This window comes from Nannobrachium achirus, assembly GCF_963921795.1.
Source record: "Nannobrachium achirus genome assembly, chromosome: 23".
NCBI classification, from domain to species: domain Eukaryota; kingdom Metazoa; phylum Chordata; class Actinopteri; order Myctophiformes; family Myctophidae; genus Nannobrachium; species Nannobrachium achirus.
The window spans coordinates 15661196-15678075 of NC_137830.1; the positions used below are offsets into that span (position 1 = coordinate 15661196).

Here is a 16880-nt window from a genome sequence, read left to right on the forward strand (position 1 = left end):
TGCAGGATGTAATTTGTTGCAAATTAGGTGACTTAATTTAAATTGACCACGTTTAAAACAACATTTGTTTTTTAAATAAAAATCCTCTCTCTCACACTTATGCCAGTGATCGCCCTCCCCTAGCTGTGCCAATGTTGGCACCCATCCCTGGCATAGAAAGAGCGAGCGCGTGTTGGTGGAGGAGGGCGGGGTCACTGGATGCCTCGTGCTGCATGGTGCACGAGGGAGCTAGGAGGAGGCTGGACTCAGAACAGCTGCTTAAAACAAGTTGATGAGAGAGATGAGAGGACAGGAGGAGACGAGTCTGTAGGCTACAGAAGAACACAGAGTCAGAGACAGTTCTTAGTAGGGCAGAGTGAAGTTTTAAACTCAAACAGACAGATGGCGGCAGCGCCGTAACAAATGCGCCCGCCGTTTATTCCTTTAACTCTCAGATCGTAGTTGCACTTGACTTGTTTCTATAGCTCTGTCATCCCTCTCGCTCCATCCAGCCTCCGGAGCGGCACCTATAACCCGCCCCATGCCGGCTTGCTGGACCGGACGGCCGGCTTGACGCATAGGAGAGAGCCGCTACTATGGGGAAGATCAGGGTGTCGTACGAGTACTCCGAAGCCGAGGACAAGAGCATTCGGCTGGGCTTGTTCCTGATCGCCTGTGGCATCCTCAGCCTCTTCATCCTGGGCTTCTGCTGGCTGAGTCCTACGCTGCAGAGCCTGCAGAGCAACCCGACCAACTGCACGGTAAATGATAGCCTAGATCAGGGTGTCCGTGGTGGCACCCTAGGGTGCCGACCGTGATGCCAGTCTAGGGGTGCCTCAGCATAATTTGATATTTATAAATTATAATGCTGAAAGCCTGCCTGCGGGCTGCGACGCAGTAGAGGTTTTGTAAAAGTTTCAACTCAACTTTTATTATTTTCTTTTTAAAACCAGCTGCTAAGATGCTAATCTTTTTGATGTTGTGCTGTGAAGTATAGGCTAGGGCAGTGGTTCCCTAAGTTTTCAGGTCGAGACCCCAAAGAGATCTAGACGTTTGTCTGCGAGTCCTGAAAACAGCAGATCTACAAGCTTGTAGATCGGCTATTTAGTTCTACTTCTAATTTTTATTCATTGTATTTCCTACATTGTTTTATTCTTGTTTTAAAATGTATGTGTAGGCTACTGTAGCCTGTGTGTGTGTGTGTGTGTGTGTGTGTGTGTGTGTGTGTGTGTGTATATATATATATATATATATATATATATATATATATTAGGGCTGTCCTCGACTCAGGATTTTTTAAGTCGACTCGACTCGAGGGGTTCATTCCGACGTGTCGACGAATCGTTTTATACTTTGTGTATTAAAAAAAATTATGAACGATGGGATCCAGTCCGCAGTCGCGGGACACAGAGCAATGAGTCAGTGTCGAGAACGGAATCAGAAAAAACGGATCATGCACAGGGGGAGGCACAGCTCATGCACGAGAGCTAGCAGTGTGGACATGTCATGGACACAGCGAAACACAAACAGCATTTGGATTACAAAAACACTGGAACAATTCAGAAGCACTTAATTAGAAAATGAAAAATAAAAACTAGTAGCTGTGTATGTTAATCTGACTTTAGTAGGCTAGATTGTTTACTTTCTTGGACTTGGCGTTTGTGCTGTGGCAGGTTATTTAATATGGGACTTTGACAGCTTGCTTCTCCTCTTAACGGAACACCGTCCCGGCTCCGAATGTTTTAACGGAGCGGCAGTTCTGGCCGCTCCGTCTCACTTTCACCCCTGCGCTGGTGTGAGACAATAAATAACTATTCGCCAATTGCTACTTCTCTCAATTGGAAGTACATGACACCAGTCCAGCGCACCGCAGTAGTAGGCTAACTGGTGATATAAAAAAATATATATTTTCGACTCCTCGACTCAAACAATTGGCGTCGATTCCCGGGGCTTAAAACTACGTGTCGACAGCCCTATATATATATTTTTTTTTTCTTTTCTTTTTTTTTTTTTAATAGCCAAAATGAAAGAATGGTTCTGTAGGAAAAATACTACTGACTGTTAATATATCCCTTTAAACATCATAAATCACATCACACACACTGGTCTCCAGGTGGTGTCGGTCCTGCGTCCAGAGGAGATGTTCGAGTGTGTGTTCACGTGTGGGACGGACTGTAAGGGAACCTCCCTCTACCCATGTCTGCAGATCTTTGTCAACAACTCTGAGTCCAACACCTTAGCCCTGCTGCACTTTGACGAACAACAGCTGGTCCTCAACCCAAAGGTAGGCAACTGACCTGCCCAGTGAACAATAGTCGGCTATTAGACGTCTAGAAATTAAAGTTTTTTAGACTTCTAAGCTTAGACTAGACGTTGATTAGACATTATTTCAGCTGTCTATATTAGGGATGGGACGATACGCGATATTATCGCTTATCGTGATAAAAAAACACTCACAATAATCGTATCGTGGAGATTTAATGTATCGTGATATCGTCCTCCGTCATGCACTGGGATCATATCACCTTTTATTTGCCGAGCTGCATATCCGGTACCACTTAAACCCTCTATGGCGATAATATCGTAAATCGCGATTTCTTTTGTCACAATAATCGTGATATGAAATGTTCATATCGTCCCATCCCTTGTCTATATACTGTATAGAAGCTTAGAGGTCTAAAAAACTTTCCTTTCTAGACTTGATTAGAATGATTTTAGACTAGCGTATTAAACGTCTAATAGCCTGAGTGTGTGTGTGTGTGTGTGTGTGTGTGTGTGTGTGTGTGTGTGTGTGTGTGTGTGTGTGTGTGTGTGTAGGGGGGATTGGAAAGGAGGCTAAAATGAAAAAGAATTGTGAAAAGGAAAATATGTGTCCTTATTGTCAACATCCAATCTCCAAACCCATCCGTTGTGAGCTTGTTGATTTGCTATTATCATCCTTTTTTAACCATTTTGAAATGGAGGGAAGAGCCAGAGGATATGGCTGTCCTAGGCATGGACAACCCCTGGCCTAGTGGTTCCTATAGTTTTAATTCAGATATTGTTATGATTTAGGAGCAACAACGCTGATGTGCCCGAGCGGGAATGGGAACATTATTGTGCACCAGCGCCACAGTTGACTTGAACCTCAGAACTGCTTCAGCATGTCACACGTCACACGTCATGCCTTGCCTTGACATGCCGCCATTAAGAGCAGGACCTAAAAAGAACCTTGTCTGAAACCGGGCTGTGCGCTATGGAAACAAAACAAGTACCAAACAAATAGGTTCAGGTTCTGGAAAGTTCTGGTTCCACCTCATAGTTGGAAAAGAGGCTTAAAGGGGCCACACCATGCTTTTCAAAATATATATTTTATATAAATATTGGTCCATAATACGGTTTTATACAGGTTTTAGCCTAAACAATCACTCTGATATTGAAATTGTCTGTCTCTAATTCCAAGCCGTTTCAGACGCAATACCAAAATGCCCTTTGTTGGCAACGGGGCGTGATACAGAGAATTAGAGAACCCAGATGAGAACCATGTAGAGTCAATCGTAATCTTCTCTGTATCGTTCGAATTTTAGCACCACTTTACCTCATGGTTCCACCTCATATATATAGTCTCAATAGATGCCTTAATGGTCCACGTCACATTGATATAAACCAGTATGCGCACGCGGGTCGGCACAAAATGAACCCCACCGTTCATAGGATGCAATGGATGGCACTCGTGTTTAAAAATGCATTCCATCAAACTTTCAGATGCCGTTTTTCTCCCAGTGTGGAGGAAGAATGCTTAGGATTTTTACTGTAAATTCTCACTCTTTAAATATATAATCCTTAGTTTCTGTTGATTGTACCGTTCAGACACGCCCATTCATAAAATCACTGAAATGAAGCAAGGCTTAGAGTTAATGAAATAATACCGATTCAAAACAGTTGTCCTTCAAACCCCACCTCCATTCACCGTCATCAGAACAGAGGGACCGCTCCTCATGATCACCCACCCGATCCACTGGATCACCAGAGCGTCTACTGCTCGCCCAGCTGCAGTCCATGAAGCCTGATTTATGCTCCGTCCTGCGACGGTGTCGCGCTCAGACCTCCAAGCTCAGAAGGGTTGCATTGGTGACGCGAAGTGAGTTTGTATATCAGCTACTCTTGACGCGGAATACCGTTGCGCAATGAACGCTAGCACAAAAGAGGAGGTTGAATAACTAGTGCTCCCCAAAGCAACAGGTTTGGGGATCTGTTGGGAATTGATTACATGATACAGTCAGCTGTGCATTCAGTCTCAATGTTTGTAAACAAATAATTGGTCTATAGAATATAGCCTCCCAAAAAGTACCGCCCCCTCCTTAAGACTACATGGTGTGTTATTCAAAAGACTAAGACTAAATCCAAATTTGCTGAAAAAAGTAACACTGCATGCCGCATGAGCGTAACTGGCCTACTTGCTAACTAGACCTCTGAAGCCCAGGCTGGATCAGTTTCGCTGCCATCAAACTGATCTAGTCCCTGGTGGCAAGAGTCGAGTAGTATTGTTAAACTGATCTAGTCCCTGGTGGCAAGAGTCGAGTAGTGTTGTTAACCCTGCAAGGCCCGAATTAATTTCTACTGGCCAAAAAAAATTGAAAAAAATCAGATGGTGTTGTAGGAGTCCTAATCACAGGAAAATGTAATGTTAAAAAATTAATAATGTTTTTGTAAGGTTTTATAGCCATAAATCATAAATCATAAATTATGCTCTAATTTGCATTTTGGGGATATTTTTCACAATATTAACATATGCACGTGTTCTAGACATTCTAATGATCACGAAAAACAATATTACAGGCATTTTACTTATGTTTTAGTGAGGAATAGCTTCAGTTAAAAAGTGAGATGTTGTTCGTCCAGACACTGGAATTTCAACTTCTCTGGGAGGTGTGAATGTCAGCCTCTGTGGGGGGTGTTTATATGCAAATATCGTGGCCAATGGCATTGTAATACTAAACAATATGATTTAATGGTGATGTTAATGTGAAAAAAGAACAGGAAAACTAATTATAACATTTTTTTAAAAATGATTTAAAAAACGTTGCCAAAAAGCAACGCTGGGCCTTGCAGGGTTGATCTAGTCCCTGGCAGTGTTGGGTAACGCGCGTTAGTAATATAACGCATATTACTAATATATTACCGAAATGCGGTAATGACTAATATAACGCCCTACTAAAAAAAACATCGGTAATATAATGCAGTAATGATAACTTATTTACAGCATTACTTTCCGCGTTACCAACCAGGGTCCCGTCGTCCCGTTTTAAGCCAATATGGTACGTTTTTTTGTCGTGGGAGGTTTACCTCCTGTGCTTTCAGCCTTCCTCTCAAGCTCTGTGGCTGCGCGCTGCTGCTGCCCCGCACAGAACGGCACATATACGCAGGGACGTGCAGAGAATGTTAGAGAGGCAGGGGGCTGACATGTTAGAGAGGCAGGGGCTGAGGCAGGGCTCAAGCCTCCTTTGATGTCTATGTGTGTACATGCCTGTCGGGTGGATTGGAGTGCCTGGAAACCATTTGCGCACAGCGAGTCAGCGCACCCAGGTGTTTAGAATGATTATTAGCCTAGTAAGCTAAAGCTACTAAATTCCACAACATTTCAACAACTGAAGGGAAAATGCTAAAATGTATGCATTACTGAGAACTATCAAATGCCTGGTTTATATCTCCCACCCATGAACTGTGGCGCTGTGTTGGTGGATGTTTTCTCCGACGCACAGGCTGTCAGATAAAACATGCCCAAAACAAGAGCTCATGCAGACCTTGTTCTGTGGACTTAGGCATAGAGGTTTGTGTCTTGTCAAACTTGTCATGTCATTATAGGCCACATTTAAGTCTATTGTGTTTCATATGAAAAAACAGACAATAAAATATAAAATAAAATAATAAAATATATAAAATATATAAAATATAATGATAAAATATAATTATTTGTTCAATTTGAGCGTTTATTTATTTTTTTACCAAAAAGTAATAAGTAAAGTAATATTAATATATTACTCCTACTCGGGGGGTAATATGTAACGAAATGTATTACTTTAAAATCAAGGTAATATGTAATCAGTATATATTACTAAAAAAAGTAACGCTACCCAACACTGGTCCCTGGTGGCAAGAGTCGAGTAGTATTGTTCAAACTGATCTATTCCCTGGTGGCAAGAGTCGAGTAGTGTTGTTCAAACTTGAGATGCTGAGCTGAAATTGAGCAGGTCCAGAGAGACACAAGAAGGTGTCCAAAAAAGAAATAAAAAACAATGTGTGTTATGTGTGTGTGTGTGTGTGTGTGTGTGTGTGTGTGTGTGTGTGTGTGTGTGTGTGTGTGTGTGTGTGTGTGTGTGTGTGTGTGTGTGTGTGTCGTGCATGCGTGCGTGCATGTGTGTGTTTGTGTTTGTGTTCGTGTGCCCCAGCGGACACAGATAACTGAGGCAGTGAGTGGTCCTGCTCCTGAGTATATTAAATTAGGCCTAGAATTATTGAATGCTTTATCTATTGAAAAATAGCACATATACAAGTTTACAGCGCGGTACAGAGTGCCGCGCTGCAAGCTTGTAGATCTGCTATTTTTGAAAAAAGTTGTGAAAATGTGTGCAAATCTTTGAATATATGTACTTTTTAAAGCAAACGTTTGTAACTCAAATTGTGCTTCTGGGGGTGGTCCCTGGAACTAGATATTTTGAGATGGGGGTCCGTGGCCAAATAAATATCAGTTTGGGGGTCCTTGACATGAAAAGGTTTGAGAACCACTGACATATTAGTCTCTCAAGAACAAACTAACTGAGCTCCAGTTAAGTGAAAAGGACCTTTTCTTTGACGATGGCTGGCCAGATTGCTGACATAGAAACATAGGTTTTTCAAAAAACCTTTTTAAAGCTATACTGTGTAAGTTGCTCAACTGGTGGTCTGTAGCAGTATAGCAAACCGCGGTCGCTTTTGTTTTTTTCGTCCGTTTTTCGCTCGCGGACCGGGCCGTCAGACCACCGCGTCCGCCTCGCCTCGCCGAGACGCTTTCAATGTCTCCCGTGTCCTTCTACGAGCAGCGGTTGGGGAGTTACATGCTAGACTCCTCCAGTGTAAACACTGCAGTGTACTTCCTGAAGGTGTGTTTCCTAAACCCACCAGAGAGCCCGGCAGTGTATGTTCTGCGCTGTGATTGGCCGGCAGTGTATAACCCTCGCTGTGATTGGCCGGTAGTGTGATGACGCAATTTTTCCGCAAAAACCGGTCCCGGGCAGGGATCATAGAAAACATATAAAGAGAAGGCTTTAGAAGCTGAAAATAACGGAGTGGGGGTTCTAAAACTTTAGCGATTTAACAGCTAGGACCATTTTAAGATTTGTTTTATAAAAAAAGTTACATGGTATAACTTTAAGGATACAAAAGACACTTATAGAATCGGGTCAAAATTCTAATTTTCATGATTAAAAAAAATAGCAGATCTACAAGCTCGCAGCGCGGCACTCGGTGCCGCGCTGTGAGCTTGTGGATTTGCTATTTTTCAATAATAAAGCATTCAATAATGATACACAATAATGTGTACCCGTTCTAAATGGGTTAACATAACATTAGGATGCTGCCAGCGATCCCACTATAGGCCTACAGCACAACTGGTACAACTGACTAGGAGACTCTGTTCGGGTGGTAAAAAAGTCTAGACCACCTCTCTGCACCCAGATTAGAATTTAAATCGGGTTGGTTTTAATTGTATACATGGAGAATTCTAATCAGGTTTTTTGTCATCATTTAATCATATTTTAAATCTTGTTTTAACCCGATTAAAAGTGTCCATGTAAACGCAGCTATAGTTTTCTCACTGAACAGTAAACAAACCAACATAAAGTTTAAGTGTATAGAGGGTATCTACACATTTCCAAAGTGATAATTTAAGGACTTTTTAATACCTCTAAATTGACAACTTAAACATTGGCCAAATTGTCAAATATTAGAGGCAGAAATTGTGAAAATAGCTGATCTACATGTAGATCGTCTATTTTCACAATAGAACCGTGTTGTACAAAATGTAATGCCTCAACTCTTAGTGCCGTCAGGGTGGGGGGGTCCTCAGTTAAAATATGATTGTTTTGGGGTTCGTGGCCTGAAAAGGTTGAGAACCACTGCTCTATCCATCCCCTGCTCTCCCCCACTGTCTTTCCCTCCTCCCTCATCCGAGCCCCTTTCCTTTGTCACTCTTATCATTCTGTGTGTCTCTCTCTCTCCCCTCTCTCTCTCTCTTTTCGACATCGTGCCTCTGCGGGTGCCATGGTTACCAAACAGCATCGATGACACATCTCCCTCTATATTTATTTCTCGGTTGCCTTAGTGATGACGAGCCGGGTTTGCACCGTTGTGGCGAGTGAGGAGAGAAGCATGTGACCCCTCAGATACAGTACAGTAGATCAGTGGTTCTCAACCTGGGGGTCGGGACCACCAGGGGGGTCCCCAAATTATTTTGGGGGGGTCCCCAGATGATTAACTTATTGTGCAACATTGTTTTCTCGCTCAACAATAAATAAACTTACATGAAGTTTAAGTGTATAGAGGGTATCTGCACATTTCTAAAGTGACAATTTAATACCTCTAAAATGGCAAATTAAACATTGGCCAAATTGTCAAATATTAGAGGCAGAAATTGTGAAAATAGCCAATCCACGTGCTCACAACGTGAGAGGCGTTGTGAGCATGTTGATCTATCCTGATTTCAGACTCTGTGCTGGAGCTTGCGAACCAGTCTGCTCAGAGAGTGGGCGGGTCTATGGGCTGGAGCCAGGCAAATGTAGATCTGCTATTTTCACAATTTCACAATCAATAGAACAATGTTATACAGAATGTAATGCCTTAACTCTTAGGCCGGATTTAGACTGCAGTCAAATCCAGCCCAAATCCGATTTGGTTCTCAAATATGATCTTTTGGCCCGACTTTTCACACTGCATTTGCAAGTGACACAGATCTGATCTGTGCGTTCTGACTGATTTTAACAGCGTCAGCCCAAAGCTGCCCTGCGTCTACATATCTGCTTTGGTTACCGTGGTAACGACGTCGGCGTCATGACGTCACATCACAACGTTGACGCTAATTTGATCACGTGTTCAGGAAATGCGACCAAACAGACAAGCGACAACAACTAAAACTTTTTCTCTCCTTTTCTTCACTCTTGTGTTTTGCTCTTCTCTCTGGTTATATCTATTTAGCTCACGTGTTTTCTCTCTCCTCTCTTGTTTTTCTCATGTGCTCAGCACGCTGTAATATGCGCTGTAATCAAATAGTAAATAATCGCGCTCTGTAATGACGTCGGCGCTCCGCGCTCGGGTTGCGCAGCAAGTGACGCTTGGCCAGTTTGATGTGACTTGCATGTGACCTGCATATAACTCAATGGGGTGGATGAGGTTGCTGCTTTCAGACTGAGTCAGATGTCCTCAGATCCGATATGGATCGGATTTGAAACCACCTCTGGATATGGTTTTTCAAAATCGGATTTCATGTGACCTGCATGTGACCTGTCTAGATTTAGACTATTTAAAAAAAATCGGATTCCACTTTTGATGTGACTCAGATCTGATTCAGGCTAGATTTCAGTGGCAGTGTAAAGCCGGCCTTAGTGCTCGTGAGGGTGGGGTGTGTCCCCAATTAAAATATGGTTATTTTGGGGGTCGCGGCCTGAAAAGGTTGAGAACCACTGCAGTAGATAGCCAGATTAGTGGCGTTAAACTAGGTTTAGCTGAGTGTTAAACCATCTACCCGGGGTGACAGGGCCTTCTCGGTGGCTGGCCGAACTCACTCCCACCTCACATCAAAGCTTCCCCTTGCACCCTCGCCATGTTTAAAACCACACTCAAAATCCACCTTTTCAGATTCCCTACCTAATCCCGCTTTTTGAGCCACTCCTACACCTGGCTTTGGTATGTACAGAATGAATGTATGTCCGTCCCGCTTCTTCCCGCATTGGCCAAGCTTTGCGGGACACGTGAAGAGGTGCTGCCATAGTTTTGTACTTTGTCTGGTTTCGATGTGTCTATGAGGTTGACAGTACTTCATTAGCCCCCTTGGTGTGGTTGCTATGTGCAATTGTGTATTCCCTTTGTATTTGGTGTTTCTTCCTGGAGGCTGACACCTTGTGGGTCAAAAGTGCCGATCCAAAAATCATATAATCATCCCCTCCCCTATTACCATACACCTAACACTGTGGGTGTGGCTAACTTCAGCTGGGTCACCACCCATTACAACCAGGCATACTTAATGAACTGGTGGGTGTGGCCACATAAAGAAACGAATTTTAACTCTTTCTGTACACTTTTTTGGAAAAAGATCTTCCTTCTAGTATAATCATAATACCTGATAATCATGTTTTTTTTTTTTGGGGGGGGGGGGATCATGGCACTTCATCTTTAATGAAATGAACTCAGAAAAGGCACGGCTCACTTCACACTGGGTGGGTCCAGAGGCAAGAACTGCTGCTGTCTGCCTGGGTTAAGAAAAGGTGATGAATGTTGGTGATGAATGTTGTGTATCATTTGTTCATCACATAACTACTGTATAGCCTTATTGCGACCGAAGGTTGCAGTGTAGACGTGTATACAGTCTATGGGCAAACCCATAGACCGTAAAAATGTGTCATCATGATGTCATTATGCTCTGATGTCACTGTGATGTCAGGGGAACCACTCTACCAGAATGGGTTTGCCGCTCTGACATCACGCTCTGGCTTCACTGCATGTGATGTCACACTAACAGAATCCCTTTTATGCCCATACATGGAGTTCCCTGATGTCATCAATATTAAGCCCATATCTAACAGGACTACATATGGTAATGCCCATATGGAGGCCACATCGGCCACATACCACACTAACAGAATCCATATATGGCCAAGACAGCCCATATCTGTGTGTCTGGTTCTACAGACAGGGATCTCCATGTATGGGCATAACAGGGTATAGATGTCATAGGACTTTCACATAACGAATTACTGAGTAAGCATGTTTGGGCTCTCACAGCATATCGCCATGGATCTCCATATATGGGTACCAGGGGTCTCCATATATCAGTAACTGGTCCGATATACATCACTGGCCAGGTGGCCAAGAATTGGCGCGACCTCGCCTTTGCATGTCGCCCTGAGGCGTCTTACTAGTCCAATATTATATCAAGTACTATACTACTTCCCCCACCTGTGCAGTTACCTTTTCAAAATGTTGCATTTTAAAGTCATTTCAATATCATTATATGGGGGAGGGAAACAAATTATATTATTGTCTAGATACGGACTTGTATGTCAATATCTGAAGTTGTCCCTTATCTGTAGCCCTATCTTTAAACAACCAAAAAATAACCTTTGAAAGTGGAATAGCGGTGGTGCTGGAGGCCAGTGAAGCAGGAGAGAGGAGGGCAGCAGCTGCCAGCAGCAGGTACAGCAAGTGTAGCTTCAGATGATGATCATCACTGCGATGTTTTTCTTCCAGGCGCTCTAATTCCAGCACACTGATGTAGGTGAAACTTCCTAACACATTAGGTGCTCTTAAATAATCTTAGCTATTCAGTGCCAGCGTTTTCTGGTGATTTTAGAATGTTTTCGAACGGTAAATGGTGCATTTATATAGCGCTTTTATCCAAAGCGCTTTACAGAGATTGTGCATTACATTCACCCATTCACGTACACATTCATACACCGGTGGCGGAGGAAACCATGCAAGGCACTAACCAGCTCACCGGGAGCAATGTGGGGTTCAGAGTCTTGCCCAAGGACCCTTCGATATTAACTCAGGGGGAGCCCGGATTCGAACTGGGAACCCTTCGGGAACCCTTCGTGCTCTAATAACGGTTTCGCTACCCCTGAGCTATGCCGCCTCAACGGTGATCACGCTCGCGCACGTGGGTGCGTGTGCACGCTGCTCTGTTCTGCAGTACACTATAGGTGTAGTGGCTCAGTGTGAGTCGAAACGTGTTTTGCTCACTGCCGTGGTAGCTCCTCCCAGACACCACTACACACTGTGTGAATGGGGACGCATGGCGCTGGGGAGCGCTAGAACGGAAGCTATATATGCTCGTTTTTTCGGCAGAAAAAGAATTGAACCGGATGGAGGAGTCTGTTTTGTTTTGGTTTCATTTCAGCATGCACTCGTCTCATAGCGACCTGCGATCGCTCGGATTGTACATACCGGCGATATTAATCAGATTAATTAATAAAGATAGTAAGATGGAGATCTCCGTTTTAGGCACGAAAAGTTTTAAACTATTCCATCATCTTGCAATGGGCCTGGTGTACAAGATACACTACACCACTAAGATACCCATGTACCTGACAAACTACTTCCAAAACACCAGAGGCAGCACCACAGATCATGTTCAGCCCAGATTTAAATCTAAAAAAGGCACAAATTTGTTCTACTGCTATACCACTAACATGTGGAACAACCTACCGGAAGCTCTAAAGGAGTGTAAATCCCTAATCTCCTTCAAAATCAGTCTGAAAGGTCACCTACAGACGGCTGCTACTTGAAACTTGTAATAGACTAAGCCGATACTTACCTCCCCTTTTCCACTGTAAATATCTTCCTTTTCTTTTTCTTTTTTTTGACTTTTTCCCTATTTTTAATGCTCTTTTCCTTTTTGTTATTGATGATATCCTATATGCAAAGAACTGTGTTCTATCCGTCTGTCCTTCAATGTTATATGAGATACATAAAGTGGTTCCTGTGTAAATAAGCCGAAAAGCTTACTAGGATCTCCTTTTAGTTGACCTTGTCATCATCATTCGAGTGCCCTCGAGATCATTATTAACACAAGCTGCTTCCACTGGTCTCTGTTGCTCATTGCCGCACCAAGTTCATTTACAGTCAGTCCTGTGTCCCTACTTAGAACATCTGGGAATGTGAGTGGTCTAGTTCCCCTTGATGGGCAGGGGAGTCTCCACAGAAGAATATCCGAGATGACCTGGTCCTTTGCTCTGTGACAGTGTCCTGCAAAGCGGAGTCTTCTTTGTGCCACCACAAATGAGATGGTAGGGATGCCTCCATAAATCTGAGCTTTAGTTGGATGGTTCCTCCATGAAAGGTTCTGGACACGCATGAGGAGTCTTGTGTATGTTCCGTCAAGACGATCCCGGAACTCCTTATTCATTGTCCATGTTTCAGCACCATACAGCAGGATACTTTCCACACAGGCTTTGAACAAGTTGATCTTGGTAGCTCTTGAGATGTCTGACTGCCATATAAGATGTAGCTTATTGCAAGCACTCCAGGCCTGTCCTTTCCTTGTCAGGAAGTCCTTTTTGCTACTGACTACGTATGATCCAAGGTATTTGAATTCCTCTGTTTCTTTGATGTCACTGCCGTCAATGGAGCGGATGGTTGAATGATCAGAGTCTTCATTCAGAAGCAGGCATTCTGTCTTTTTGGCGTTCAGCAAAAGGCCCACTTTGGCTGCTGACACTTCTAGAGATGTTAATAGCTCTTGAGCGGATGTGTGTTCAGCTATCAATGCGATGTCGTCTGCATAGTCAAGGTCGGTCAGCCACTTCTGACTTTGACGACCGGATCTTCTGCCTATTGTGAGACCCTTGGAGGAGATGGTGTCTAGTGCTTGCCTGAGGACGTAGTCAACAACAATGACAAAGAGAAAAGGAGCAAGTGTGTCCCCCTGAAGGATGCCTGTGGTTGTCTGGAATTCCTTTGTTGGTCCATCAATGCTCTGAACAAAGCAGACAGGGTTCTCATACATCACTGCTATTGCTTTCACCATTTCTTCTGGTATTCCATAGTTGAGCAGTATATGCATCATAGCTTTCCTGTTCACGCTATCGAATGCTTTGCAAAAATCTACAAAAATGATGGAGTCTTTCTTCTTTGCTACCCAAGTTGACCTTGTACCAGTGAACTGTACTGAAACTGTAATCTTTCCTATGCAAACTTCTAATAAATTATTAATGCAATCAATCAATCAATCAATCAATCAATCAATCAATCAATCAATCAATCAATCCAGTTGGCGGATGAACCAATCAACAAGGCCTTTTTTCGCAAAGATGGATCACAACATAGCTGTGCTGAGAATCATTCTAAATCTTGTGCAGTCTGGCTGCCTGGCATTTAAAAAAAAAAGTCTGGGACAAATCCATCATGGATGGATTTAAAAATTAGAGGCACAACATACTAAATGAGCTTGAAATTGAAAGTAGAAGTGCCTCAGGGCATCCTAAAAAGGGCTTCAAATTAAATTCAGCATGGCGAGTCTTCTACCACTAACAATTATTTTCAGAATTGATTATTCAGATGATTAATTAATCTCTGTAATTCATTTCAACCATAGCGTGATGGTTAAATAAGATAATGAAGCAATTTCTTTTATGGGGGTAAAGGTGTGGGGCCCATTCTTTTACTATACACTATACTATAAGCAATACCAATAAGCAATACCCCCAAAAATCTGCTTTAAGTAGCATGTGAGGGCCTGGGGGGTCAAACTAGGGGTTTATAATTATTCAGAATCCATTGCAAGCTTTGGTTTGGCATGAAAAACATTCCTTGGCCTAATAACAGACAAACAAAAATATGGTTTAGTGATGAGTCACCACTTTTCACAATTTCGTGGGGGTCTTTTTAAGCCCAAGGAAGGTTTTTCATGCAAAACAAATGCTTGCAATGGATTCAGAATAATTACCAGTAAGGCTCCCTAATCGGGAGATAAGCGACCGTAGGTCACTTATCTCCACAAATAGGGCAAAAATGTGTTTTGCCAAAATCTTCCTGATCCATGTTGATGACATGAGTGTAGACATACTGTGTAGTGATTTTCGTGATTTTAGGGCAAAATCTGTAGGAGCAGTGTCCAAAAATGTGTTTTTAAAAATCGGCCTGGAGGTGGCGCTATATGGGACAGATTCATGTTGATGGGATGAGTGTAGACATACTGTGTACCGATTTGCGTGATTTTAGGGCGAAAATTGTAGGAGCAGTGTCCAAAAATGTGTTTTGCAAGAATCGGCCTCATGGTGGCGCTAGAAGAGGGCCATGTGAGAAATGAGGGGTGGGGTCTCCGCACCGGCAAGGCGGACGAATAGGTACCGGCCCCGGCTGTCCCGGTCGCTCCTAGCCGGAGTTACGGCATTTTATATGAGCTGCAGTGTAGGGGGTCCTCCACTGGGGGCGCCACCACTTTTGCATCCGTTCTGGAGCACCAGGAGTCGGTGGTCCCCGGGAATTCCCCGTGAGCAGCCCCGTTGGGGTGGTCATTTGGTCATGTTTGCGCATTTGGTCATTTTTTACATCTGGGGGTCCCCCAGGGACCTGGGGGTCCCTGGAGCTCTGGGGGTCCTTGCAGGTTGTAGTTTGGCAGCCAAGGAACGTGTGTGCAAAATTTGGCATGGATCGGGGCAACGGTTGCGGAGATATAAGCAGGGAAAAAGTGTGACGTGTGAGGTGTGACAGACAGACTGACAGACAGACGGAGTTACTTACACTTTGTGGTGGTTTTGATAGTAAAGTGCGACCTACGGTTGCAATAAACCCCTAGTTTGACCCCTCCCATGTTACCTTTATAGTATAGTGTATAGTAAGTGATGGGCCCAAACTTTTACCCCCTATAAAATAAATTGCTCAATGCTGACAGGCCGTCAGTCAGCAGGTGGTTTCATGAACGTATATATATATAGACAACATTTTAGGTCAATAAAAAAAACGATATACCAAATATCATACCTATGATACCAACTTAGCATAAATGCTAAGTTGGCAGCCGGACTAATACCTCCAAAGTCTGATCAACTCCTACAACCCCACCCGTTCACTCAGATCAGCAAACGCAGGGATGCTGATAGAACCCTCGCTAAAAAGCACAGGGCAAAAATCCACTCGTCCTAGACAATTCACCCTCCTGGCCCCCAAACAGTGGAATAAACTCCCTGTCGCACTTAGAACAACAGACTCACTCCCTAGCTTCCGCCGTGGCCTGAAGACTCACCTCTTCAGACTGACTCCACCTAGGCCCATAGCACTTACCGTAGCACTCGCCTACCCTCAATGACCATACATGAAAACTAGATAATATTTGTAGTTTATATATTTTTTTTTACTGATTAGGTGCTTGGTCTACCTACCGGTATGTTATTTTTAGATTGATATTTCTATGCAATTGATGTATTGATATTGATGTATTGATGTATTACCTTGCTTATTGTAAGTCGCTCTGGATTAAGAACAAATGCTTATTTGTAAAGATGGTGGCACATCTAATGTCCAATATGTTGCTCACCGTCTGTTTCAAATAACTATGTCCTGACCTGTCTGACACCAGAGTACATTTCTCAATGGATGAGTAGGGAGACCACCTCCAACTACTGCAGATGTGCTAGTTACACTCTATTGCATGAACACACTCTACCATACAGATTCCTTAAAGGAGTGGTGACACCGGCCGAAATTTAACATTATGGTACAGTAAGTCACGTGGTGTTTCTTCAAACAGGCTGAAAAGGAGGCGGGGCCGTATCAGTTAGTAGTGAATGTATACTTCGTCCGTCGTGCGGTGCCGCGCAATGTATACTTCGTCCGTTGTGCGGTGCCTCGCAATGTATACTTCGTCCGTTGTGCCGTGCTGCGCACAACGTGATGTTGTTGTTAGCGTGTAGCAGCGCCGCACCGCAAGGCTATTTTGGAGAGCTATTGTGTGTGTACACTACACACACACACAGGCTACACACACAGAGTGTATGAGCCACGGACCTCAGTCCTCCGAGACAGCAGGACATATGTCTGCTAAAAGGGCTCAAAGCTGCAGAGGAGGAGGAGATCGCTGGACGCTCGTTCTAAGCTTGCTCCGGTGTTTCCCCCAGTGCGCCTAGAGTTTAGAAACTTGCCTCCCTACCTCCAGTTCAGCCAATCACAAGCTTCAA

At 43.6% G+C, this 16880-nt stretch overlaps 1 protein-coding gene across 1 annotated transcript in view; it reads left to right on the forward strand.

Annotated features, from left to right (window-relative positions):
• Nucleotides 1-575: 575 nt before the first annotated feature.
• The window catches only part of LOC308308545 (calcium-activated potassium channel subunit beta-4-like), a gene marked incomplete at both ends in the record, with an annotated part of 82889 nt that continues 66584 nt past the window's right edge, over nucleotides 576-16880 (forward strand). Inside the window, 2 exons of the mRNA XM_080753960.1 lie at nucleotides 576-740; nucleotides 2093-2263. Coding sequence (XP_080610086.1) covers nucleotides 576-740; nucleotides 2093-2263 — 336 coding nt within the window. The remainder of the gene's footprint in view (nucleotides 741-2092; nucleotides 2264-16880) is intronic.